The 25,505-nt window shown below is 43.8% G+C and overlaps 4 protein-coding genes across 7 annotated transcripts; 1 reads left to right on the top strand and 3 right to left on the bottom strand.

Moving 5' to 3' along the window:
* Positions 1-39: 39 nt before the first annotated feature.
* On the top strand, positions 40-3,049 carry tpk2 (thiamin pyrophosphokinase 2). The gene is made up of 8 exons (XM_027025864.3): positions 40-241; positions 360-598; positions 923-986; positions 1,138-1,268; positions 1,488-1,606; positions 1,861-1,993; positions 2,081-2,177; positions 2,490-3,049. The coding sequence occupies exons 1-8, from the start codon at positions 175-177 to the stop codon at positions 2,534-2,536; spliced, it is 897 nt and encodes a 298-aa protein (XP_026881665.2). The 5' UTR covers positions 40-174; the 3' UTR covers positions 2,537-3,049.
* On the bottom strand, positions 2,864-6,949 carry rhoaa (ras homolog gene family, member Aa). The gene is made up of 5 exons (XM_027025869.3): positions 6,796-6,949; positions 5,712-5,867; positions 5,176-5,296; positions 4,729-4,859; positions 2,864-4,540 (listed from the first exon to the last, which is right to left on the bottom strand). The coding sequence occupies exons 2-5, from the start codon at positions 5,865-5,867 to the stop codon at positions 4,367-4,369; spliced, it is 582 nt and encodes a 193-aa protein (XP_026881670.2). The 5' UTR covers positions 6,796-6,949; the 3' UTR covers positions 2,864-4,366.
* A 417-nt stretch (positions 6,950-7,366) lies between these two features.
* On the bottom strand, positions 7,367-11,065 carry ndufb11 (NADH:ubiquinone oxidoreductase subunit B11). The gene is made up of 3 exons (XM_027025870.3): positions 10,818-11,065; positions 10,251-10,378; positions 7,367-7,600 (listed from the first exon to the last, which is right to left on the bottom strand). Exons 1-3 carry the CDS (start codon positions 11,010-11,012, stop codon positions 7,471-7,473), a joined length of 453 nt encoding a protein of 150 aa, XP_026881671.3. The 5' UTR covers positions 11,013-11,065; the 3' UTR covers positions 7,367-7,470.
* A 400-nt stretch (positions 11,066-11,465) lies between these two features.
* On the bottom strand, positions 11,466-25,202 carry def6a (DEF6 guanine nucleotide exchange factor a). Of its 4 annotated transcripts, none has more exons than XM_027025867.3 (11): positions 25,071-25,202; positions 24,081-24,221; positions 23,536-23,715; positions 16,271-16,498; positions 16,001-16,147; positions 15,806-15,914; positions 15,043-15,341; positions 13,792-13,958; positions 13,001-13,199; positions 12,799-12,895; positions 11,466-12,291 (listed from the first exon to the last, which is right to left on the bottom strand). In XM_027025867.3, the coding sequence occupies exons 1-11, from the start codon at positions 25,164-25,166 to the stop codon at positions 12,098-12,100; spliced, it is 1,857 nt and encodes a 618-aa protein (XP_026881668.3). In that variant the 5' UTR covers positions 25,167-25,202; the 3' UTR covers positions 11,466-12,097. The 4 variants fall into 4 exon arrangements, with proteins under 4 accessions (XP_026881668.3, XP_081564143.1, XP_081564142.1 ...); XM_027025868.3 differs by having other exon boundaries at positions 11,468-12,291; positions 12,805-12,895; XM_081708017.1 differs by lacking the exon at positions 16,271-16,498.
* Between the last annotated feature and the right edge of the window lie 303 nt (positions 25,203-25,505).

The raw sequence follows: 25,505 nt of genomic DNA, 5'->3' as shown, positions 1-25,505 counted from the left end.
CACCTGGTGGTCATGGAGGTCACTGCAAATGTATTTTCAATTTCTGAATTTGAGCCAACCGGCATGCTCGACTGTCAAAATGGCGTCTACCATAAATTAAGAGTCTTCACAGCTAGAAAATAAACTTTTCACTCCGTCACAGATTATCCTGATACGAGGACCACCACGGCCCCCATGATGGCATCATGGTCTGAAAAAATGCTACAACTTTTGCTTCGAATGAACAACTTTCATTTACCAGGTGGGTTCGTGGTTTAGCGCAATCCGGATGTAAGATAACATGCTATAGGGAAGTGATTTTTCCAAACGGTGTCCGCTTTTAGCTGCCAACAAACAAAACCGATTCGCGTCTCCTACAGGATCCAGTTTAGAAACATGTCTGCGGTTTGAGGTCGCAGGGGAGCACGTGGGATGGGTCACCCCCGGCGTAGCGTGCATCCTGGCCCGGTTCCCTAACGTCTTCTGCGCACGCGGCGGCGCCGTTGCGCTCGCGGCTGATCTGGACTCCTGCGAGAAGAGGTCGGAGGCAGTGGGCGCTGCGCTGCAGGAGCTGAGGGAGCATGGTTGTCTGACCTGTCTCAGGGGCTGGAGGAGCGAGGTGGGAATGTCGTTTAAAGGCGCATTTCGGTGAAGCAGGTTTGTGACGAGGTCTGTGGATAAACCTTTAAATGACGCTCTGTTGCATTGCATGCGATCGTATGCTTAGTGTTGGATCTCCAGCAGTGGGATTCGCAGTTTTGCTCCAGTTACTAGTAGTCTACACCTGGGACAAGTAGTCGAGGTGTACCTAAGATTACCTTGCTCAGGAGGACCCACAGAGTGTTGAGGACATTGGTGCTGTAAAATGTGTTCATGCTGACACTGCTGAGAAGGACCTTTCTGATGTTACTGTCTGGTAAATCAGGGGTTTTCTCTCCTGTAGAAATATGCAGTGATGGCAAGGTACTGCGATAGTCCCCTGATGCACATGGAGAGAGCAGCAACAAGCAAGTATTCACGTACCATGTCCACCCACGCGCACACACTCCATCCCTCCGTATAACCCCTCCCCCCCACTTCATACCTTTCACCTATTGCACAAGTCTGAATCCCACAGCAGCCGTATGTGCCGAGTGTAATGCCACTGTGTTAATTCAGGTGTGTTTGGAGTTAAGCGCTATGGTGTCCACATTAACGGATACAGTCGGGATGGAGATGGAAATCTAAGCATGTGGATAGCACGACGTTCCAACACTAAGCAGACATATCCTGGAAAACTGGACAACCTGGTAACCGTAGTCACATCAGTTCCATAAATACCTACCTGGTCACACAATAGTGATAGTTCATAGTGATAACTGATAGTTCAGCCTATTGGCTACAGCACTGTTGCTTAACAGATTATCCTAGACCAGTCTCTTCATGTGCACCAGGAGAGCCTGCCAGTTTCTTCTTCTCCAGTGAGGTTAGCAGGGTAAATGGGGCTCTGCTGATGTGGGTGTGTGCAGGCAGCTGGGGGTCTGGCGGCAGGCTGCAGCATTAAACACACACTGGTGAAGGAGTGTCAGGAAGAGGCCTGTATCCCTGAGTCTCTAGCTGAGAAAGCGCGACCTGTGGGAACCATCAGGTAACCACTTCAACACCTTCATGCTTTCCTGTTCTTGTTTTCAAGAGGACAGTTCTCATCGTGGTGGCAGGGATAGAACAGCATGACCTGAATCTTCCTTTTTCTTGGACAAAAACTTGCTTAATCCAGAAGTTGTTCTACCTGACTGAAAACAGTTTTAATGGTTTGTGGCTAATGCATGCTTTTAAGGATATTTTTAGAAGATCCCTCAGTGTTCTGAGGTCAGTTGTGTTTGGTTCCTGGTCTTCCTCCAGCTACACTTATGAGGATGAGGAGGGTGTTTTCCCTGAGTGTCAGTTTGTGTTTGACTTGGAGCTGCCTACAAACTTCAGGCCTCAGATTGGCGACGGTGAGGTGCAGGCCTTCTACTTCTATCCCATCAACAAGGTAAAATGTCTACAGCTGCCATGTTGAGAAGGTCAAAGTGCAGAAAAAAGGTAGACCTGGCTATAGCCGCTTGGCCCGTGTGTGCAGGTGAAGGAGCTGCTCGTGTGTGAGGAGTTTAAACCCAACTGTGCCATGGTGGTGTTGGATTTTCTCATCAGACACTCTGTCATTGAGCCTGACTCAGGTAGGCAGAGCACATCATATTCAACTATTTCTGTACTTTTTTGCGTTATTGGGCAGCCCCTGGTTACCAATCACCGAAGAATGTAATTCCAGTGCAATTCCTTTTAGTACCTTTGACGCATAAGTGAGGTGTGCTTAGATCAGGGATCTTTTGGTGCTGGCTTGCATACAAATTTGTAGATCTCTGGTGGTGCCTGGCCCTGCTACACATAATGCTGTATCTGTCCACACCATAACACAAGCACAGTGTCTAGAACTGAAGCACAGCCAACACATCCACATCACTGCCTTCCTCTTCTGTCACCCACTTCAGAGCCCTACTACCAGGAGTTTGTTGCTGGCCTGCACAGACCCTTGTAAACTCTGGAAGATGGTCTTCGCTCATAGCCAAGTGGGTCGGCCAAGTCCAACACCACCAAAACTACAAAAAGAAACGTAACAAAAATAAGACTACAGACAAGGGCCATAGCTCCGTCAGCCCCTTAACTGCTTTGGGTGAAAGTCATGCGCCCTGACGCCAGCGAGACCAGGACATCCATCTGCAGCACGACGCAGTGTACAGCTCCATCTGCCTCCACCTGGAGCTCATACGTTAGCTCCACCCTGATCCTCCAGATGATCTCCAGCACAAGGTGGATGCTCCCACAATATAATGTTCAGTTGGGGTCATAAATAACACACGACGAATTTACCCTATAAGAATTTATTTTTTTCCCCTCAGTACATTAAAATGAGTTTGTGGAAGTCCAAAGATGCATTTGTATACAAAAAGATTACTGGTGCATCAAAGGTTTTTTTCTTAGACTTAAACACAGATTCTCATAAGAAACTGCTTGTTTTATAATATGGCATTAAACGGCTCTCTGAAAATCATGTTACTTTGCTGTTTTTCTTTTAAGATTTAAATTCTAAGATAGCAGGGTTAAAAAAGTATAAATGAGAGAACAAGCCAGTAGAATGTCACAAAGTGTTAAAGCATGCAGCATACTGTAAAAGCAAACAGTATATTGCATACTATTAAAAAAAAGAAAAAAGAATACTGCATACCCTTAAAGCACACAGTAAGCTATATACTTTTAAAGCATACAGCCCAGACGAGAACAGGCGACAGAAAGCCCAATAGGGAGATTCTCCTCAGATTCAGACAGACAATCCATCTCTGTACACCAGCTACCATCTTGGCAGGCAGACCAGATTAAAGAAAAAGCAAATCAGGAATTCTGTTACCTAGAGCAACATTAGGTCAGCATTCAGCCTCCAAAGCCAAACAGTGACTTAACAGTCCATAGGCAGAGCTGCATCCTCAAGATTCATCTCCAGTTACACTCTGATCTGGAATGGTGCCAATCATCCTGAACTTCTCTTAAGAACATCACAATGCATAAACATGCATATAAAAGACAAAAGTAAAGAATTAGTATCATTACTATTCAATGCATTTTACTTTAGATTTTATATGCAAAAGGCAAAGATGTATTTGATCTACTTAAATAAAATTGCTCATTGAAGGTGAGAGTAAGATTAGCAACCAGTGACTGTACTGTCAACATATGGCCAGAAGGGGGCAGTGAGGAGCCCATTCCAGTAGCTAAGCCGGCTAGTGTGTCTGCTGCTGGAGGTGATGAATGCAGAAGACAGAAACATCATCTTAAGCCAGTGAAGACAAAGTCCTGGAGCAAAACAAAACCTGAGCCAATGGCTGGCAGACACACACACACACGCCGCAGGGTGCTTGTTAGCACGTTCTGCACCCTGACTAGTGGAAATGATGTGAAACTGAGTCGTTTAGGATTCAGACAGTGAATTCTCTTCCTCTGTGCTGATCTCAGGACTGGAATATGGGACAGGTCAAACACCCACACTGCCCTGCCAGGCGAACAGCAGTCACTGCGTCTCTGTGCCACGCACAGTTTCCTCCAGCAGCTGCAACAACTCCAAAAACTAGGTTATTCCTGACCTGAGACTGCACTGATTGCAAGTGCGTCACATGGGAAAATGTCTAAATCCTGTTTTGTTGCTTCCCCACAATCTTTAGGTCCTTTGGCCCACTTTATTTAATGGCTCTTGCACTGTCCCCAAGTGTGTAGCTAACTCTAGGGGGCGCTGTTCCCTCCCGCCCTCCCTCCCATCTTTCTCTCCCTCTCTGTGGCCTCATTTGGTCTTCACCCCCATCCCCATGATCTCACTCTTCTAGAGCACAACACAGGTGTTCTTCTTGCTACGCTTCTTGGCTTGCAGCGCCGCCCTGGTGGCCATCTCAAACACTTCCCTCACACCCTCCTTAGTTTTGGCAGAGCACTCCAGGTAACCTGAGGCATTGATGCGATTGGCCATGTCTCTCCCTTCCTCGCCTTTAACAGGTTCCTGTTTACAGAAATGAAGAATAAAACCCATAAGAGCTTTAAGTAATTCTTCACACCTGCATTTGTCCAGACTTACAGACTGGAGACTTTTTAAAATGCATCAAGGACATTAAGATTGCAGGAAAACTGTTGAATGTCCTAAGTCAAAAACAGTAGTGCCACCTAGTGTCTGGAATGTACATGTGACACCTGCTTCATCTTGGCCAGCTCCCGTCGGGTGTGCTCGTCGTTGCGAAGATCCTTTTTGTTGCCCACCAGGATGATGGGGACATTGGGGCAGAAGTGCTTCACCTCAGGTGTCCACTTCTCTGGGATGTTCTCTGTGAACACCGAAACCCACACGCAGTACAGTAAAGACAAGGGTAAAAACAAAACAAACCAAATCAAACAGTTGTTCTGTTCATAACTACACCAAGTTCCATGAAATGTTCCTCACGAAGAACATTCTACAAACATTAGTTTGAATTTGACATGGCACTTTTTATATTATATATGTGTGTATATATGTATGTATGTGTGTGTGTGTGTGTGTGTGTGTGTGTGTATGTGTGTGTGTGTGTCTTGACTGGGAAACCAAGCCTGTTATCTCATTAAGACTGTTATCTTGTGAAACCCCCATAGTGAGTGCAGGCTCACCCAAGCTGTCTGGGCTGTCTATAGAAAAGCACATGAGGATGACATCAGTGTCTGGGTAAGACAGGGGCCTTAGTCTGTCATAATCCTCCTGGCCTGCCGTGTCCCAAAGTGCCAGCTCCACCTGAGGCCAACAGGAGAGCAAAGTATAGAGCAGGCTAAAACAACAGAGCACAGTATAGCACAGGCTAACATAGCAGAGTACAGTATAGCACAGGATAGCATAGCAGAGTACAATACAGCTAAGTCTATCACAGCAGAGTACATTATAACACTGTCTAATACAAACTTCACAGCACAGCAGTCTAACAATACTATAAAATAGAAGAGGGTGGCACGTAGAGAAGATGTGTTTGTAATGTAGTCAAAAACTTAAGTAAGATGTCTGATTCTGAAATAAACTCACATGAGCTGGGAGCTGCTCTATTACTCAGTCTGATTAATTAATTGAATAGCATTTCATATCCACATTAATTACAATTAATTACCGGAGTACTAGATGTTGACATGACGGGTAGATGACAGGGTGATGTACATACCTGTTTACCGTCTACCTCTATATCCGCAACGTAGTTCTCGAATACTGTAGGTACGTAGACCTCTGGAAACTGGTCTTTACTGAAGACGATGAGCAGACACGTCTTTCCACACGCTCCGTCCCCAACGATCACAAGCTTCTTACGAATCGCAGCCATCTACAAATAAGGTGGAAAACGATACCTAAATCCGAAAGCCTGGCTAATCTTAAATGCTGTACACTGTAAATTCCAGATGACAATAAATCACATGAACAACACGGTAAAGATGCACGCTAAAAACTTTTATTTCATCGGGACCAAGAAAACTGGAATATTTGTAAACCCTTTCAGAACAGCACATAACTTAAATAAAACACGAGCCTCAATTTAACAAAAGCCTTGGTTGTTTCTTTTCTTGAGCTGCTACTCTATAATGGGCCTGTTAGATGATCTGGTAGTGAAGCTGTTCCAAACCCATCTTTAACACGAGCCCTAACGTTGAATGTTATGAGATAGATTAATTTTATTCACTTTAACAGGATCGCACTTATTTAGCACAGTGCCTCACAACTAACATTAGCAGAAAGTCAATGCGCCGCACAAACCGCAGCAAATCTCCGTCAAACGTATCAACGCCGGTGTGCGCGAGCCAGCCCTAACGCCCGCCAGCCCGCGCGCGCGGCGTAACCGGCCGCTGGACTAGCGCGAGAGTGCTAACGCTAGGTAGCCGGCTTGCTAAACATGATTCACTAATGAGGCCATCTGAAAACCATCCTAAAAGCTCATTAGTTTGTGCGCGCTTGGTTTACATGGAACACTGTGCCTGTTTTACGGCTTCAAATGAAGTAAAAGCTTCAGAAGCACCGTTTAAACTCAGTTTAAACTCATCGACACACTCCGACCCAACAAGCTTTCTTCAATTGTTCGACCGTTTCCGTCATTAGCTTACTGGCTAACTATCGTACTTGCTAGCTACATTTCAGAAGTCAGGAAAAAAACAACTGTTTTTTTTCAAAGACATTATAGTCAGGATTGTTTTCTGGTGTCGTAAGAAATTAACCAAAAACGTCTGAAGAACACAGAAACCGTCTGTGTGAGTATTTACCTTTTTTTCCTTTCAAATGTCCTCCCTTTCTTTTCCTGTACACGACCCTAAGGTCCCGCCCCACAGACAGCTCCACGCCCACTCTGTCGACTGTCACCAATAAAACTGTCACCTAACATATATGACAGCTAATTCGACCAATCCTGTCGTGAGACCTGTACCCTCAGTACTGGGGGCTGGAAAAGCGAACGGAAGCGCACTTCCTCAGCCGTTTGGTTTTACTTTTACATAAATCGAGTAAATCCAGCCCTGAGAGTGGAGGGGTGGGGAAAATCCAGCCCTGAGAGTGGAGGGGTGGGGTAATTCCCAAACAAGCCGGATAGAAAGTTAGGACTTTTCAACCCAGAATATTCTTCCGCTATGCGAATCATGAAACCATGGAAACTGAGTAGCATGGCGACCACAATAAATAAAAACAGTGGTGGGAAACCGTCATTACAGTACAGATGAGTTACATTGATTTACATAATTTTGACGGTTTTAACTTTAAGGGTTTAAAGCAGTTTATGTAGTAGCACAGTCAGATATACAAAAACGTTTATATTTTATGAAAATGAAAGACAGACCCCAGTAATAACATAAGGTGTTTATTGTGACTTTAATATTCTACTTTACTATAATGAAATGTACAGTCAAACAAATGAACAAGATACCAAGCGGTACAAATGGTAGGCTCTACTCCTCCGAGGATGAGGGGAGAATAATCTTGCCAGGATCGTAGTAGTTTTCGTCGAGCACAGGCAGACCCTGTGCCTCTCTCTGTGTGACCAGTCTCTCTGCTTCCCGCCGAGCCCACTGCCTCATCCTGTATGTAACAGACACAAAGAGCAACATATCAATGTGGCAAACACACTTACACTTCTCTGATTAATAGATTTGTTTCAGCCATTTCCCCCACAATCACCAAGATACACTCAACCCTCACAACGTAATACAAATCACCAAACGCAGCTTCTCTACATTCGCTCAACCCCAATTTCAAGGACTACTAAACCAAAAAAAATGTGGCATAACTCCACCTCACAACCACTAACCCAATAATCAGTTATTTATCTGCAGAACAAAGCAAGAGATTCCCTTAAGGAGCTGACTACATGTGCTCGAGGGGACTGCAGTAACCGTATCCTTAAATCCATCACTCATCATAACGCTGCTCCTGACCCAGATGTAGGGTAAAAAAGGTGGGGGGGGGGGGGGGGGCAGATATTTATCCTGAGTCACTTACTAAAATGCTTTGTCATTTACTCCTAGAATACATCCGAGCCAGTACAGTAGGTTAGAGTCCAAAATGCCAATGAACTAGAATACTGTAGAAATACAGGGATCACTGCTGATGGCTAGAAGTGCAAAATAGATGCATGTACTGCATGTCTCTATAGTGGACAACAATCAGTGCAATAAACAATACCTTACAACATACATATACACTATAATGCCAAAAGTATTCGCTCAATCATCCAAATCATTGAATTCAGGTGTTCCAATCACGTCCATGGCCACAGGTGTAAAAAAAACAAACACCCAGGCATGTGCAGACTGCATCTACAAACATTAGAAAGAATGGGTCACTCTCAGGAACTCTGAATTCCAGCATGGTACCGTGATAGGATGCCACCTGTGCATCAAGTCCAGTCTTGAAATTTCCTCACTACTAAATATTCCACAGTCAACTCTCAGTGGTATTATAACAAAGTGGAAGCCATTGGGAATGACAGCAACTCAGCCATGAAGTGGTAGTCCACTTAAAACAACAGAGTGGGATCAGTAGATGCTGAGGCGCATAATGCGCAGAGGTCACCAATTTTCTGCAGAGTCAATCATTACAGACCTCCAAACTTCATGTGGCTTTCAGATTAGCTCAAGAACAGTGCATAGAGAACTTCATAGAATGGGTTTCCATGGCTGAGCAGCTGCATCCAAGCCTTACATCGCCAAGCGCACTGCAAATCATTGGATGCAGTGGTGTAAAGCACGCCACCACTGGACTCTAGAGCAGTGGAGACGTGTTCTCTGGAGTGACGAATCACACTTTTCCATCCAGCAATCCGACGAACAAGTCTGGGTTTGGCGGTTGCCAGGAGAACAGTACTTGTCGAACTGCACTGTACCAAGTGTAAAATTTGGTGGAGGGGGGATTATGGTGTGGGGTTGTTGGGCTCAGTGAAAGGAACTCTTAATGCTTCAGCATACCAAGAGATTTTGGATGATTTCATGCTCCCAACTTCGTGGGAACAGTTTAGGGATACCCTTCGTGTTCCAACATGACTGCGCACCAGTGCACAAAGCAAGGTCCATAAAGACATGGATGAGTGAGATTGGTGTGGAAGAACTTGACTGGCCTGCACCTCAACCTGAAAGAACACCTTTGGGATGAATTATAGCGGAGACTGCGAGTCAGGCCTTCTCTTCCAACATCAGTGTCTGACCTCAAAAATGTGCTTCTGGAAGAATGGTCAAAAATTCCCATAAAAAACTGTCCGAAACATTGTGGAAATCCTTCCCAGAATAGCTGCAAAGGGTGGGCTGACATCATATTAAACCCTATGGATTAAGATTGGGATGTCACTCAAGTTCATATGCATGCAAAGGCACATGAGTAAATACATTTGGCAATAGAGTGTGTGTGTGTGTGTGTGTGTGTGTGTGTGTGTGTGTGTAAATAAATAAATAAATAAAATAAATAAAGTATGTGTGTAATTATATATTTATACACACACACACACACACACACACACACACACAGTCATATATAAAATGCTGTAGTATTGTGTGTGCATCACTCTGCACTGACTCCTCACGGAAGTTTAGCTTGTTACTATACTCAGACACTGGACTAGATGTACTATAATTTTTCCACTGAAACAACAAAGCTCTTATAACCAAGCTACAGCTCTGCTCTGTCCCTAGCACTGCAGACAAGAGCATCTGCTAAACAGTAAAAATGTAAATCTCTGCATACTTGTCCTGTCAAATGTGCAGAAACGTCTGTATGAGAAAATCATTAGACTAACTACACACAGTTGTCCTCCCTGTATTGGGCTGAATTAAACTGCTTGTTGAACTCACAGACAGCCAAACTGTAGTTCATCTTACGCAGGCACTGAACATTTGTAGGCAGTGTGGTAACTGCAGAAATATAAGTGTAGCACAAATACTACCAATATTCTGTCTGAGAAAATTGCACTGGATCCCACCCCAAAACATAACTGTCCATCCCAATCAAGTAAGAGCTACGTTCCCCTCTTGAGCCTTTTTATTGTGCAAAACATAATGCCTAAATCTCAAACTTGTTATAGCGAGTAGGCCTGTAGAATGTTAATAGACTACGTCTAGAAATTCAAGTCTACACTGTTTTACTAAGGTTGGTTTGTATTCATTACGAAAACAGAAAAAAACCTTGTTTATTTACAGGCAGAAGAGAACCCCGAGCGAGCTCCCGTTTGGCTCGTGCTTACCCGTGGTCCGGTAAATAATGGATGAACGTCCCTGCGATGACGATCATTGAGATCCCGAAGAAAAAGGCCAGCCTCTTGTTCCACTCATCCACGACGGGGTCCTCGGAAAAGCCGTGGTAGTCTGGGTTCTACAAAACAGACGAGAACCCACCGCTTCAAAAAACAGTAGGACACGACGGTAATCACTATTCTACACAACAGCGAGGTTAAATGCATTCACCCACAGGCAGCAGTGGCCACCAGCGCCAGATGACTGAGTGCAGCTAAACCAAAGCATAACGACCGGCTCTTGGAGCTGCGGTGACCCACTAGTGACCCGTTAGTGACCCAGAGACCGTAAATCTGTGCAATACCAACACCTTGCTACCGTGAACAGTCGCGTGTTTGAATGTGTACAGACGTCAGCAACCGTCTGCAGGCACAGTTACTTCAACATCGTTAGTGTGTTAGTGAAGGTCTACGCGATGTTTCGTTACGCATTCGGTGTGGTTTACAAAATGAAAATGTAAATGTAAATGAAAATGTAAATGTAAATGTAAATGTAGTGTCCACCTCGCGCGCACGCACCTTCTCGAACGGATTGACCTCGTCGTGATCGTGACCTCCCTTCGCGTGCGGTTGTAACTCTGCCACGGTCGCTGCTCGGGCGGCGCTGGAAGCCGAAGTCGAAGTCGAAGTCTGCGACACCGGACGAGCCAAACGGACTGCGCTTAGGCGAGCCCGGGACAAGCCGGACCAAACTCTACTCAAGCCGGAGGCCATTTCTCCACTGCGCTGGTCGGGCACAGCTGCCACTCCGGCATAAAATTATTTACCCTGGAACAAGAAATTCGCCTCCTGAAGGCTATCGGCTCTGGGCCACACCGCCCTCTAGTGCATCGGGTAACCAGTTGCATAAGGTTAAAGACGTACTTTCTAAAACACCCTTTTCCCAGGAATAAAGTAATAAACAACAATAAAACATTCAGATTTTCAGAACAAGTTACTTTGGTACAAATACAACTACACATGGTACTTGGATTGCCGTACACCAAAAGGATGGTGTAATATCTCTGTTTGAACAGTAAATGCCACTATAAAGCCATTTCGTTTTCTAAAGGTTTATGCGTCTGTTTATCGCCCAGTGAACAGTGACGAATGTAGGAACGCTTTCCTCAAACCATTAGTTTAGATTATGTTTAGTTATACATACTGTCTCTTGCAAGCCACGCATATTTCAGCCTGCTATGAGAGCACGTGGGTAAAAACCAGTCTATGCTATTACGCGCTTTAGAAAAACACGAAAAAATAAAATAAATCCGACTTTTTCGTTTATTGTAAGCCTGTGATAAGGTTGTTTGTGCGCGTGCGCTCTCTTTGGCATGTTTGCAGAATGAGCAGGAAGCAAAAACCACAGAAGCTTCAGTTTTTCAGTTTGTTTCCTTCTGACAGGCACATCAGTGCTACGCTGCGCTTCCACAGACAGTTTAAATGACAAATGTGAAAGTTGAATATCTCTCCGCCCTGGTGATCACTATGGACAGGCATACTTTTAAAATGTTTAACGTTTAATTTATTATACGTTTAAGCTTTATATGCAAGCACACTTGTTTAAAACAAACAAACAAAAACAACCAACCAAATAAAACCCAAACTGAAACTCTTTACTTGACATATACTGCTCCGCTATAAAAAAAAACCTGAGCAGTAACATCACAGCAATACTTGGTTAATAGCATTCACAATATACAGCATTTTTCTAGTTCACACAAACTAACACACATTTACAGTGTAGAGGAACACGTATTATTGTGATAGCTGCCATGTAGTTTTGCTTCACCAGACTTCACCAGGATTTTGCTGAGTCATTAATGTACATCCACATCTCCGTTGGAGGTCTGCGTGAGGTGCTTGTCAACACAGGCTGCTCCCACACTGGCCACATTCTCCTTGCTCTCCTCATCGTCCTCGTCATGGACCTTGGTCCGGACACGCAGCCCTGGATCTTTCTGCGTTGGGATACGGAAGCTGGAGTAGCTACTTCCTCCCAAAGATCTCTTCTCTGGACAGCCCCGTGCAGAGAGGAAACATGAACAAGATCAAACAGGAGGCTGACAGAACTCGGGAAAATAATCGGAGGCTTTTTGATTTGCTAAGAGGGCAGGATGTTGTGGTTGTGATAATCCAGAGAATGGGTAAAGAAAGGCCAGTGTGTCTGCCCTGCACTGTGTATAGTGTGTAGTGTGTACTACAGGGAACTTTGTCAGGACAAATGATCTAGCTGTAGATCTATAACCAGGTGTGGGGTGTTGGCGCAGGACACAGGGATAGGTGTCGGAGGGGCAGGACACAGGGGCAGGTACAAGTGCAATTAGGGTATGAATATATATAATTTATACCAGCGAACAGTCATATTGACATTCTCAGGACACTTGAGGAAAGAGTCTTGTGCTGACTGACACAGTGCACACAGGATCCAGGACAGGACTCAGGACTGGTAGAGTCAGTAAGACACACAGGACTCAGGACTCATGAACCCACACACACACGCATGCACACAGATACACACCCCTACCTCCAGGTCCAATAGGGTGCATCAGTCTGTTCATCTGAACATTCCAGTGTTTGACATTAGTGCTAGCCTGTCGCAGCTTCTTTTGTGCAGCCTGTTAAGTTCAATCAATCAGCATCAATCAATCAATCAGCAGTGCTTGAGAGAGAGAGAGTGTGTGTGTGTGTGTGTGTGTGTGTGTGTGTGTGTGTGTACTGACCATCACGTCCTGCTCCACCCTGTGTCGGGTGGTGCGGATATCCTCCACCTGTCTCTGAGCCTGCTCCAGAGCCTTTGTCTTGTTCTCCATCTCCTGCTTCAGTTCCTGCTTCTCCCGCTGGGCCTTCTGGATGTACTCCTCCTGTTCCTCCTGAAGCGCCATCAAGGCCTTCATCTTCTCCTCTTCCTCAGCCAGCAAACTACAGAATGTATGACAAGTGATGTGGGTGACATCAGTCGTGACATCAGCATGCATGGAACATTAAACCATGCAGGTGAAAAGCTTCTCAAAAGACCTGTGGCAGGACCAGTAACAGTGTGGAGCAGGACCTATGAGAGTGATAAGGTAATGTCTGGGGGAAGGCAGCGTCTGAGGGAAGGAAGAATTCATCATTTGAAGAACTGGCCACGTTATTGTGTAGTTCAATGTTGCAGTAACACCATATGTAACTGGTTAAAGGAACATTCTGATAAAAGTATAGGACAGAGTCACCAGCTCCAGGGATATGTGATGCCTGTTTAGCCACTGGCAGTGTTTCCATGCTGAGTGCAAGTGTGTGTTCTAGACAGGGCGAGGTTTAGACCCCCCCAGACTCACCATCTGAGAGGATACTTCCCCTACCCACTTCCTGAGGAACTTTGTGTAACAGTTTTACAGGGGAACTCTGAATCTGACCAAGCCTCTCCTTTTTCATGCACTACACACACACCCCACTACCTAGCCTGTGTGTAGCGGTGCTCCTCCTCATCCTGTCTGGTTCTGATCTTCTGTGTGTGTGTGTTTGTGTGTACCGGGCCTGTGTGTTGCGGTGTTCCTCCTCGTCCTGTCTGGCTCTGATCTCCTGCTGTAGCGCCTCCTCCAATCTCTGCTGTAGGTCTTCCAGCTCTCTGATTCTCCTCCTCTGATGCTCCGCCTCCGCTTCTTTCAGAGCCATCTCCACCTGCATGCTGGCCCGGGCCTACGCACGCACACACACACGCACACACACGTGCACACACGAACGCGCACACACACACGCGCACACACACGCAAGCGCACACGCAAACACACACGCACGCATGCATACACACACATGCACATGTGCGCACACACGCACGCACACCCACACATGCACGCACACCCACCCACGCATGCATACACACACATGCACACGTGCGCACACACACATACGTGCACAAACATGCACGCATGCGCACACAGGAGCACACACACACACACACACACACACACACACACACACACACACACAGTTGCTTCTAGTTAGTGGTGTAACTAGTATCTCCCTCCCACTGTCACACACGCACTGCTGTACACACCCTGTTGTTTACACTGACCAAGCATAATATATTCAAATGTATAACTCTATACTAAATACTATAACATGAAAACATCAAAATATGCAAGCCACATAGTAAAGGTTCTTGGGAAAGTAAGTTTCTGATTTGGCCAGTCGTGGGTTACATAAGCATGCCCTGTATTTACCGCGATCCACACAGGTAGTCTAGTGTGGTAGCTGAATTTACTCAACGTCTTCTCAAGCACAAGAGCAGAGCTGAATTAAACAGACGCCCTACACTGGACACGTCCTTCAGAGGACAGGAGAGACTTTAATGGTTTGGATGTTCTATTCATTGAAAATGCCAGAGAGAGGAATTTGGAAGAATTTGGACATGAAGTCTATCGTAGAAGATGAACTTCACCTGCCTTAAGAGTACTGACATGAAAATAGTGACATGAAAATAGCAAGTAAACAAGCAAATTACATCGTTTTGTTCATTTTATATATATAAAAGCCTGCCTGATGCAGGGCGAGAGTGTGTCTGCATTTATAACATATACACTGTATACACTAACCACACCAGTACAATATACCAATATATCAATATACCAGTATAACAATATACCAACAAATCAGTATACGAATGTCAACATACAAATATGTCAATATACCCTACACCATATATCATAATGATAATCAATATAATAAGAGCTCAAAACCAACACAGCAAAGCCCAACAACAGAGCCACACAGTCACACACACCTCCTCGGCCTCTCGGAGTTGGAGCTCCAGTGTCCTCTGGAGCTCCTCGTGCTGCTGGCGTCTCCTCAGCTCGTCCTGCTCCATCAGTAGCTGTGCCTGTCTCTGGGCCTCCTTCAGGACCTCCAGCTCAGCCAGCTTCTTCTCTCGCTCCTCCTGCAGGGCATGGAGGTGCTGCAGCTCCTGTTCTTTGGCCAGGCGTCTCCTCTCTCGTGCATCCCGCTGCTCCCGACGTTTCTGCTTCAGGTCCTTGTGCAGGGAGCTCTTTCCCTCTGCGTGCAGACGGATTGCCGTCTGGATGGCTACAGACCAGAAATGGAGAAAGTTCTACAACAATAACAATGATAATTACAACAACTTGTGAGGGTGTGACAGTGTGTCCTCTCAGGGAAGAAGGCCATGATTGCTGTCTAAGGATGATCTCTTACTTCCACCACAAACACCTCAACAAGCCCAAACACCTCAATGAGTGTGTTAAAGGATAACAGGATATGGATCTGATTTCATTATCTGCTCTGTAGCTTTCATAAGCCTGTTAGTGTCTGATACTCTTAAACAAATTACACAACACATTAAAACCCTTGTCCAGGTAACCCGAGTGTCCTGTAGTTTACACAACATATTAAAACCCTTCTCCAGGTGGACTGAGAAGTGTCATGCATTTTCTGCACAGCCCACACGAGCAGGCAGCTCTACCCATACAAACACACACACACACACACACACACACACACACACACACACACAAGGCATTGTGGAGACTGACCTGACGTCCACTCCTGCCTCTGCTTGGTGTCTGAGGCGCTCAGTTCAATGGCCTTGGACAGAGTCTTCAGACAGAACATACACCTCTTCCCATCTCTGTCAGGCAGAACCTGAGCAGGGACATCACATCACATTACATCGCCCTCTCGCCCCCCCCCCCCCCCTCACACACACACACACACACACACACACACACCTCCACGCAGCAGTTTGCATCCAGTGGGATGCTCCCCTTGTGGTCTTTGCGTTCCTCACTTATGTAGTAGTCCAGGGAACTCGGCCGTAGGGTGAACCAGCGCTCCATCCAGTTCCTCCTCAGCTGACCCTTCTTCCACAGATAACCCTGCAGTGCACACACACACGCACGCACACACCCACACGTGCGCACACCCACCCACCCGTTTTGGGTCAGTGTTCTGAATAGTGTTGGGTCAGTGTTCTGAATGGTGTTCATTGACACACTTACCTCCTTGAGTACATCTCCCACTATTTCCCGATAGACTTCTTCAATTGCCATACTCATCGTTTCTTTGGCAATTCCCCTGGTGAGTTTCCCAGAATTCATCATCTCCAAAAATGCCCACACAGAGAAGCCATTCTGCTGAACAGAATCCTGGGACATGAAGTCTTCTAGCTCTACATAGTTCAGCTCTACACTCATGGCCATGCACAGCTTCTTGAGTAAGTACTCCACCTGACGGGAAGAGCAGCGAGTCAGCGTTTCCTCACTTATTTAGCTGATTAGCTTAATTAGCCACTTGATTAGCTTAATTAACCTTATTTAATTATCTGAACTGTGTTTGTCAGAGCAGAGGTTCTCTACACTGCAGTACATGGCGTTAGGAAAGGAAACGTTGTCCAGCGTGACCAGAGAAGTGTCGAGGTTGACATGACACTCTGAGGTTTAGGTTTAATGTTTAAAACCATAAACGGAGCCATCAATCCTACTGAAGGAGAGTAGTTATACAACTCAGTGGAGATGCATCACAAGCTGGTATGAGGGCAAACCAGACAGAAAGACACAAAGCAAGCTTCAGAGTTTCAACACGAAGAAAAGCTTCTTGCCTAGTCTTCATGTTTGCATCTTGAGATATTTTTTCCATAATCTGTAGGACACCCAGAAAAGCACAAAAGTGCTAGACAATTACAGTCTTCAAGAAGATTTCTTAAAGCCATTATACAGGGGATGTGTAACACAGGGAAATACTCTGGTAATACTTTGTTCTAGGCAGTGGTAGCTACTGAAAATAACTTTCTTTTATTTCCTTTAGTTACAAGCCCAACCAGTTTCCTGAACATGAGTCAGTTTCTGTGCGAGTTTCTCAATTTCTCGGCCCTGATATCATCTTGTGTTACAGATATAAGTAATTACAACACAACTCCAGTTTCATACATTCTCCCACCCTGTCAGAGCACAGACATGTATGTGTTCAGTCCGTGCTGTGGTGCCACTGTGTTGGTGTGTTTAGCCTGCATGCCAGTGTCTTAATGTGAATCTCAGTGTGAAATCGTGGGGTTCTGGAACGCTGCTTCAACTGCATTCAACTAAATAAAATGTTATACAGTAATTCAACCTAAGGGACATCTGCAGTTCATCAGTTCAACCGAATTTCTCAAAAATATGTACCTAATACCTCGCTGTCATCACACTCACTTGTACCTCCAAAATCATCACCGAAACCACTCTGGAAAAAGGAAACTTGGGATCGTCATTACATAACAACTACAGCCACAAAGGTACTGAATGACATGGCTGAATACTGACTCTGGTAATATATCAGTCCTGGTATTGCTAGATCTCAGTGCTTGACACTTGACAATGTAAATCACAAAGTGTTTCTATTATGTAATGCCACGAAAAAGTAGGCTTAAATTACTGTACGGATTTCAAAAATACAGAGCAACAGTCCATGAATGCAACTACAAATGACAAAACAAAAGTAGCATGTATGAAAAAGCACCACGTTTTCCCTCACTTCATTTTCCATGTACAAGTACAGCCAATCAATAAAGGAGGATCACTACATTCGTGTGCATACAGTATGTCAGGGCAGCCTAAACATTTACCTAAACACCAGCCTCACACGTTTAGGCCTATTTGTAGATAAAATCCACCCTTCGCTCCTTGGCCATAATGCCATGCTGCGAGCTAGCTGTGAGCCAGGCATACCTCTTGCCCTTTGTTCATAACGTTTTCCTTCCTGACAAATGTTTATAGGTGGAATTATTGTGAGTAAAAGGCTTTTCAATTAGGTACGGCACAACATCTGCCTCATTCGCAGTTGCCATTCAAAGCTAGCTAGCATGTGCATTAGGACGCGACGTTTTTAGGAACAACAAATATGCGTAGCTTCTTCTTCATAAGACTGAGAAGGGGTTAGACAGCTACAGGCCAGCTTTACTGAAAATCACGCACATACACAGGAGCAAAGCCCCGATTCCATTTTAACGAGCAGGTTGGATTAGCTGGTACTGCTTTCAGACAGATACGCGTCCAATAGCAACCAAGAAAACATAAAGAAACGTTTTGAATAGGTTTATGTTATTGGTTTTACTTTATGCTTTACTTTACTTCATGAAACATATATTTGTGTAATTTTACCACACACCTTTTTGGTTAGCACTCCTCTGAAGGGTTAAACTGCACACCACTAATAACACAACAACATTTCCTATCACAGTTATGCAGGTGATATATCTGACTTTCTCACAGGAAACAAAACACAAACAGAAGACATGATATTTGGAAACAGAGAGGAGTTTAATTTAGGGATCTAAAAACTAAAGACCTAATCAGAAATTTGGGTTTTAATAGACTCTGAGCTCACCTTTACAAGCTACATCAACTCAATCAATTTATGGCATTTAACAGACGCTCTTATCAGAGTGACTTATTAAAGTGCTTTGTCATTTACTCATAGAATATATATATCCTAGCCAGTAGAGCAGGTTAGAGTCCAAGATATCAAATGTACTAGAAGTGCAAAATAACTATAAACGCTATAACAGACAACGATAAGTGCAATAATAAAAAAAAAATATCGACCTATATGTGCTATACAACTATATAAGTTTCGGTTACCCAAGAAGGACCAATGGTCATTTTAAAATATTCCACAAATAGATGGATCTTCAGTCTGCATTTGAAGACTGCAAGGGACTCTGCTGTCAGGAAAGCCAGCGGAAGTTTGTTCCACCATCTTGGAGCCAGGACAGACAATAATTTCCATGCTTGTCTTTCATGAGACTTGAAGCATGGTATTTCAAGCCGAGCCGTACTTGAGGTTCGAAGTACTCGAGGTACGGATCGGGTTTTGACCACTGACATCATGTATGGAGGGGCTGGGCCATTTTTGGCTTTGTAGTTGAGCATCAGGGTTTTAAATCTGATGTGGGCATCTACTGGAAGCCAATAAAGGGAGCACAGCAGTGGAGTGACATGTGTGAACTTCAGAAGGTTGAACACTATCACCAACGGAGCCTCTACCATCTTAACGGTCCATCTGAAAACAAAGTCTTAATGTCCCACCAAGACCTAGAGACACTCGTGCCTGCTGTTATCTCCAGCAGGGTTGACCACTGTAATGGTGTCCTAACGGGACTCCCCAGAAAGACCCTTCAACATCTACAGCTGCAGTGAGAGTGTTAACCAGGACAAAGATATCAGAGCACATTATTGCTGCTCTAAAAACAAAACTAAAGCTTCCAGTTAGTTACAGAACTGACTTTAAAGCACGACTCCGACTCTCCAGATCACTGTGTGGATCAGGCCCAGAACACTCAGATCTGCTCAGAGTAGAAACCTAGCAGGGCTCTCAGGTCCATGGACACAGACCAGTGTGTGGAGTCTAGAGTGGAAAGTCTTTTTATTATTACATCTTGTGTTTCAATAAGCTGTTTGTCTTTGTGGAAAAAAATCTGAGGTATTAGACCTTGGGGTCTAAAATAAAAAACCTAAAATTAAGATTTCTTATTTAGTTCTTCTGTGCCTGTGTACAGTAGTCTGAACTGTGTAAGTAAGCTCGATACACCTCACCTCTCCTTCTACACTTTCTGCCACCCCAGCAGTTATGCAAACCTGCCTACAGGAAGTTACCAGATGAAATTTCACAAAAAGAGAAGCCATGAGAGAGAGAGAGAGAGAGAGAGAGAGAGAGAGAGATATGTTAACCTTCACACTAAACCACAGCAAAAGAACAGCCTGTCAAAGTGCTGGGGAGACCATCAAAGGCCAAAGTTAATATTATCATTATAAAGGCAGATTGCAAGACCACTTAGAAACACTTCTGGTTTATCACTGAGTGAAAAAAAAAAGAAACATCAGGTGCCTCTGCAGTTTAAAGAACACTACACCAGTATAAAGAGCACTACCGATTAAAGAACACTACAGCAGTATAAAGAGCACTATTGATTAAAGAACAATACAGCAGTTTAAAGAAAACTATAGCAGTTTAAAGAACACTACTGATTAGAGAACTGCAGCAGTTTAAAGAACACTGCTGATTAAAGAACACTACTGCAGTTTGAAGAACAATTAATTAAAGAACACTACAGCAGTTTAAAGCGCACTACTGATTAAACAACACTACAGCAATTTAAAGAGCACTACTAATTAAAGAGCACTACAGCAGTTTAAAGATCACTACTAATTAAAGAACACTAAGCAGTTTAATGAACACTACAGCAGTATAAAGAGCACTATTGATTAAAGAACAATACAGCAGTTTAAAGAAAACTATAGCAGTTTAAACAACAATGCTGATTAAAGAACACTACAGCAGTTTAAAGAACACTACTGATTAAAGAACTGCAGCAGTTTAAAGAACACTGCTGATTAAAGAACACTACTGCAGTTTGAAGCACAATTAATTAAAGAACACTACAGCAGTTTAAAGAGCACTACTGATTAAAGAACACTACAGCAGTTTAAAGAACACTACTAATTAAAGAGCACTACAGCAGTTTAAAGATCACTACTAATTAAAGAACACTACAGCAGTTTAAAGAACAATTAATTAAAGAACACTACTGCAGTTTAAAGAGCACTACAGATTAAAGAACACTACTGCAGTTTGAACATTACTAATTAAAGAACACTACAGCAATTTAAAGAGAACTACTGATTAAAGAACACTACAGCTGTTTAAAGAACACTACTGTTTGAAAAACACTGCAGCAGTTTAAAGAGAACTACTGATTAAACACTGCTAATTAAAGAGCACTACAGCAGTTTAAAGATCACTACTGATTAAAGAACACTACTGCAGTTTAAACAATATTACTAATTAAAGAACACTACTGATTGAAAAACACTGCAGCAGTTTAAAGAGAACTACTGATTAAACACTGCTAATTAAAGAGCACTACAGCAGTTTAAAGATCACTACTGATTAAAGAACACTACTGCAGTTTAAACAATATTACTAATTAAAGAACACTACTGATTGAAAAACACTGCAGCAGTTTAAAGAGAACTACTGATTAAACACTGCTAATTAAAGAGCACTACAGCAGTTTAAAGATCACTACTGATTAAAGAACACTACTGCAGTTTAAACAATATTACTAATTAAAGAACACTACAGGAGTATAAGGAACATTACTGATTAAAGAACAATACTGCATCTTAAAGAACACCATTGATTAAAGAACACTACAGCAGTTTAAAGAACACTACTAATTAAAGAGCACTACAGCAGTTTAAAGATCACTACTAATTAAAGAGCACTACAGCAGTTTAAAGATCACTACTAATTAAAGAGCACTACAGCAGTTTAAGGATCACTACTAATTAAAGAACACTACAGCAGTTTAAAGAACAATTAATTAAAGAACACTACAGCAGTTTAAAGAGAACTACTGATTAAAGCACTACTGATTAAACACTACTAATGAAAAAACACTACAGCAATTTAAACAACACTACTAATTAAAGAACACTACTGCAGTTTAAAGAGCACTACTGATTCAAAACACTAATTAAAGAACACTACAGCAGTTTAAAGAGCACTACTGATTAAACACCACTACTGATTAAAGAACACTACTGCAGTTTAAAGAGAACTACTGGTTAAAGAACACTACAGCAGTTTAAAGAGCACTACTGCAGTTTAAAGAGCACTACTGATTAAAGAAATCTACAGTAGTATAAAGAACATTACTCTTTAAAGAGCACTACAGCAGTTTAAAGAACACTACTGATTAAACAACACTACTAAAGAACACTACAGCAGTTTCAATAGCACTGCTGATTAAACAACACTACTAATTAAAGAACACTACTGCAGTTTAAACAACACTACAGATTAAAGAACACTACAGTAGTTTAAAGAGCACTACTGATTAAAGAACACTACAGCAGTTTAAAGAGCACTGTTGATTAAACAACGCTACTAATTAAAGAACACTACTGCAGTTTAAAGCAAACTACTCATTAAACAACATTACTAATTAAAGAACACTACAGCAGTTTAAAGAACACTACTGATTACAGAACACTACAGCAGTATAAAGAACTTTACTGATTAAAGAGCACTACATTTGATGCTTTTTTCCAAAGTGACTTACAATTATGACTGAGTACAACTTCAGCAATTGAGAGCTAAGGGACTTGGTCAAGGGTCCAACAGTGGTGGGGCTTGAACCAGCAACCTTCCAATTACAAGTCAGGTACCATAACCAATGAGCTACCACTGCCCTGCACTACTGATTAAAGAACACTACAGCAGTTTAAAGAAAACTGCAGCTTAAAGAGCACCACTGATTAAAGAACACTACTAATTAAAGAACATTACAGCAGTATAAAGAATACCACTAATTAAATAACACTACTGCAGTTTGTGGCTCGGTGGTTGCTGGTTCAAGTCCTGCCACTGCTGGGCTGCCGCTGTTGGGCCCCTGAGCAAGGCGCTTAGCCCTCACTTGCTGCTGTCTAGGTTTGGGCTACCTGGGAGTATCCTAGCCCAGTCACCTTTTGGCCATTGATGGTGTGGCAGTCAGCAGTGGTACTTTGTACGTCTGTTCTGCTGTGTGTGAATAATGAAGGGTTTTGATCAGTCTGCAGTGAGCAGCATAATTTGCATATCACCAATATGGCAACCCCCAAAGGACAAAATACACCCAGTAAACTGTGGTAGGCTGTTCGATTTTGGCAGTATGTTACAATGTCAAGCAAAACCAAAAATCACCTCACTGCTAATTTGAGCTCATAGGAGTTTTTTTCCCCCAAAGTCATGTCAAATTTGGGATAATTTCATGCAATAATAAACCACAAAAGGACACAATAAACTAATAAACCATGATGGTACACAACTCCTTATGTATCTAGAGGCGTGACTGTGCGCTGGAGCCCAGGGCCTTGCTGTGATTACAGCTGCTGTAATGAGAACAGAGAACTTAACCAGGGACCTTTAGCTCAGCGCTCAAATGCTGGTGGTGCTTCCCTGCCATAACATGACATGAAGTTGCACCCACTGGGACAGCCGTCATCACAAACCAGTTTCAGACCAAGTACGTAGAGCACCACCCTGCATCAAATACCATTACATTCTCACAAATTACATACAAAGCTTATTAAATACCGTGTGTGCTCTTGTGTAGTGCTACTACACTGCCTTCACTTTCCTATGAATTCTGGGTTTTGCTGTTCCTTTACAATTAAAACATCTCAGATCTAACATTTATTTCTGAACACGATTGTAATATTGAGAGTATAAGCGTTCCTCGCCTCACCTCATTGGGAATCATCACCAGGGGATATTTATCCTCTGAGAGGAAGACGAAAAGGCACCAGAGGCGAAAGGCGTCTTTCTGCGGCAGGATGCCCTCTCCTGACGGCCTGTAGTTCTTCTTGGCCGTGAGAGTCCAGCAAAGTTCGTCAACATTCTCCTTCACAAACACGCCCTCCACCACCTGCCATGACACATCTCACACTGGGGCATTTCAACTTCTCAACAATCTGTGTGTGTGTGTGTGTGTGTGTTTCAAGGGAGAAAATTAGCTTTTTCCTGTCTTTTGAAGTTCATGAGATATAAACATGTCAGTAAACTCTTTTAAGGCCAAAAATAACCAAGTGTCTACCGACAGGCGTGACTGTGTGTGGTGAACACGATGATATAGATATTCAGTAGTCAGTACCGTCATTTCCTCATTGATGCCAGACACAGTGAAAGCTAAAGCATTGAAATACAGCTAAATGAATAAATGGTGTGTGGGACAGCCAGGCAGCAGACAGGCTGCTGGAGGGGGACGATCAGAGCAGGAGGACACAGCCGTACCTTGTCCAGGATGTAGGTGTTGAGGTAGGGCATGTAGCCCTGGCTGGAGACCGGCCCATCGTCGTCGTCACGAAAATGCTCCTCAAGGGCTGCAGGGTTGTGTGGGATGCACAACACTGTACACAGGTTATGAGACAGAACCTGCACCACACAAACTGCACAGTCATGCACCGAAAATGTTTTGCAGAAAACTATATAAATGATATGCATGACCAGCAAACCGATAAATTGAAGCAAACAGTTTCAAACAAAGACCCCAGTGATGGCGCCATCAGTGAGGTTTAGAAGTTGACAGAGGGAAATGGTGAATAATTTACAGTGTGCATTTACAAAGATGGGACTTACAATACTCTAACATCACTAACTTCCCAACCCCCCCACTTCAGTTTTGCAGAGCAGCATTTCCGCTTCTTCAACGACGACGTCACTGATAAGGCAGATGAAGGTCTATATGCATGAAATGATCAGCAGCTGGGGATGGTGCAGATACCCAGCATATCCAGCTGACCCCTTTGTCTCCAACCGTAACCCTCCTTCACTTCATTTGAGTTCAGTGGTTTTGGTGGCACATGGTGTGCTGGGTCATGGCACCAGTTTCTTTAACTACTGTTTAATTGTTTTGCCCAAATCCAATTCCAGCATACATGACTATTGAACGCATTTAACTATGTATAAATGTGAGCTTTGGCAAGAAAAACAGAAGCCACACGTCTTAAGAAAAGCAGCATACTGAATTTGGCTGCTCTACACCATGTGGCAACCAAGGGTTCAATTGTACAGGAAATGCATTTGAAAGAGAACCACACGAGCCCAGCGTCTTCCAGCCACGCACCACAGCCGAGCCGGAGCTGCTCCACTTCCTAACATTTCTCCCCAACCTTTGAGCTGGAGACCATCTATAATCATAAGCCTTATGTCCTCACAGCCGTTGGAGGTTGAGCGTTTTGGGGCCCGGGTCCCCACGCCCCCGGCCCCGCTCACACTACTCACCTTCAACTGGGACTTGGACACCTTGCCACTCTTCTCCACGTCCAGCGCTGTGAAGGCATACCAGATGGACTTCAGGAGCTCGGCACGCAAGTCCATCGCTGCACACACATCACTCTGCCTTTGTCTCTCACGTTTACCCTCCCTCTGATTCACCAGTCCTAAATCATCCCCACCCTGTGCGCAGGGGGCATACACTTACATGGATGTGGCACCCCCTAGTGGCCCAGAGTGTTACATCCAAGTGCACATTAAGTACTCCAAAGAAAGCAATTCCGTTTATCATAACGAAAAGTTCCCGTCAGTCTGATTTCAAGCACATTTATCAAAACTCATCAAGCAAGCCAAGTTGTTCCAAAGCATCTCCAGGTATTAGACTGTAGCTCATGTTCTTATCAACCCTAAAACGGCTGTAGGACAAAAGGTTTGTGCACATAG

The sequence above is a fragment of the Electrophorus electricus genome, chromosome 25 (genome assembly GCF_041902795.1).
Source record: "Electrophorus electricus isolate QZ-2024a chromosome 25, ASM4190279v1, whole genome shotgun sequence".
Lineage (NCBI taxonomy): Eukaryota > Metazoa > Chordata > Actinopteri > Gymnotiformes > Gymnotidae > Electrophorus > Electrophorus electricus.
Note: the sequence above shows the minus strand (reverse complement) of the source record. Positions and strands in the feature narration are given on the sequence as shown.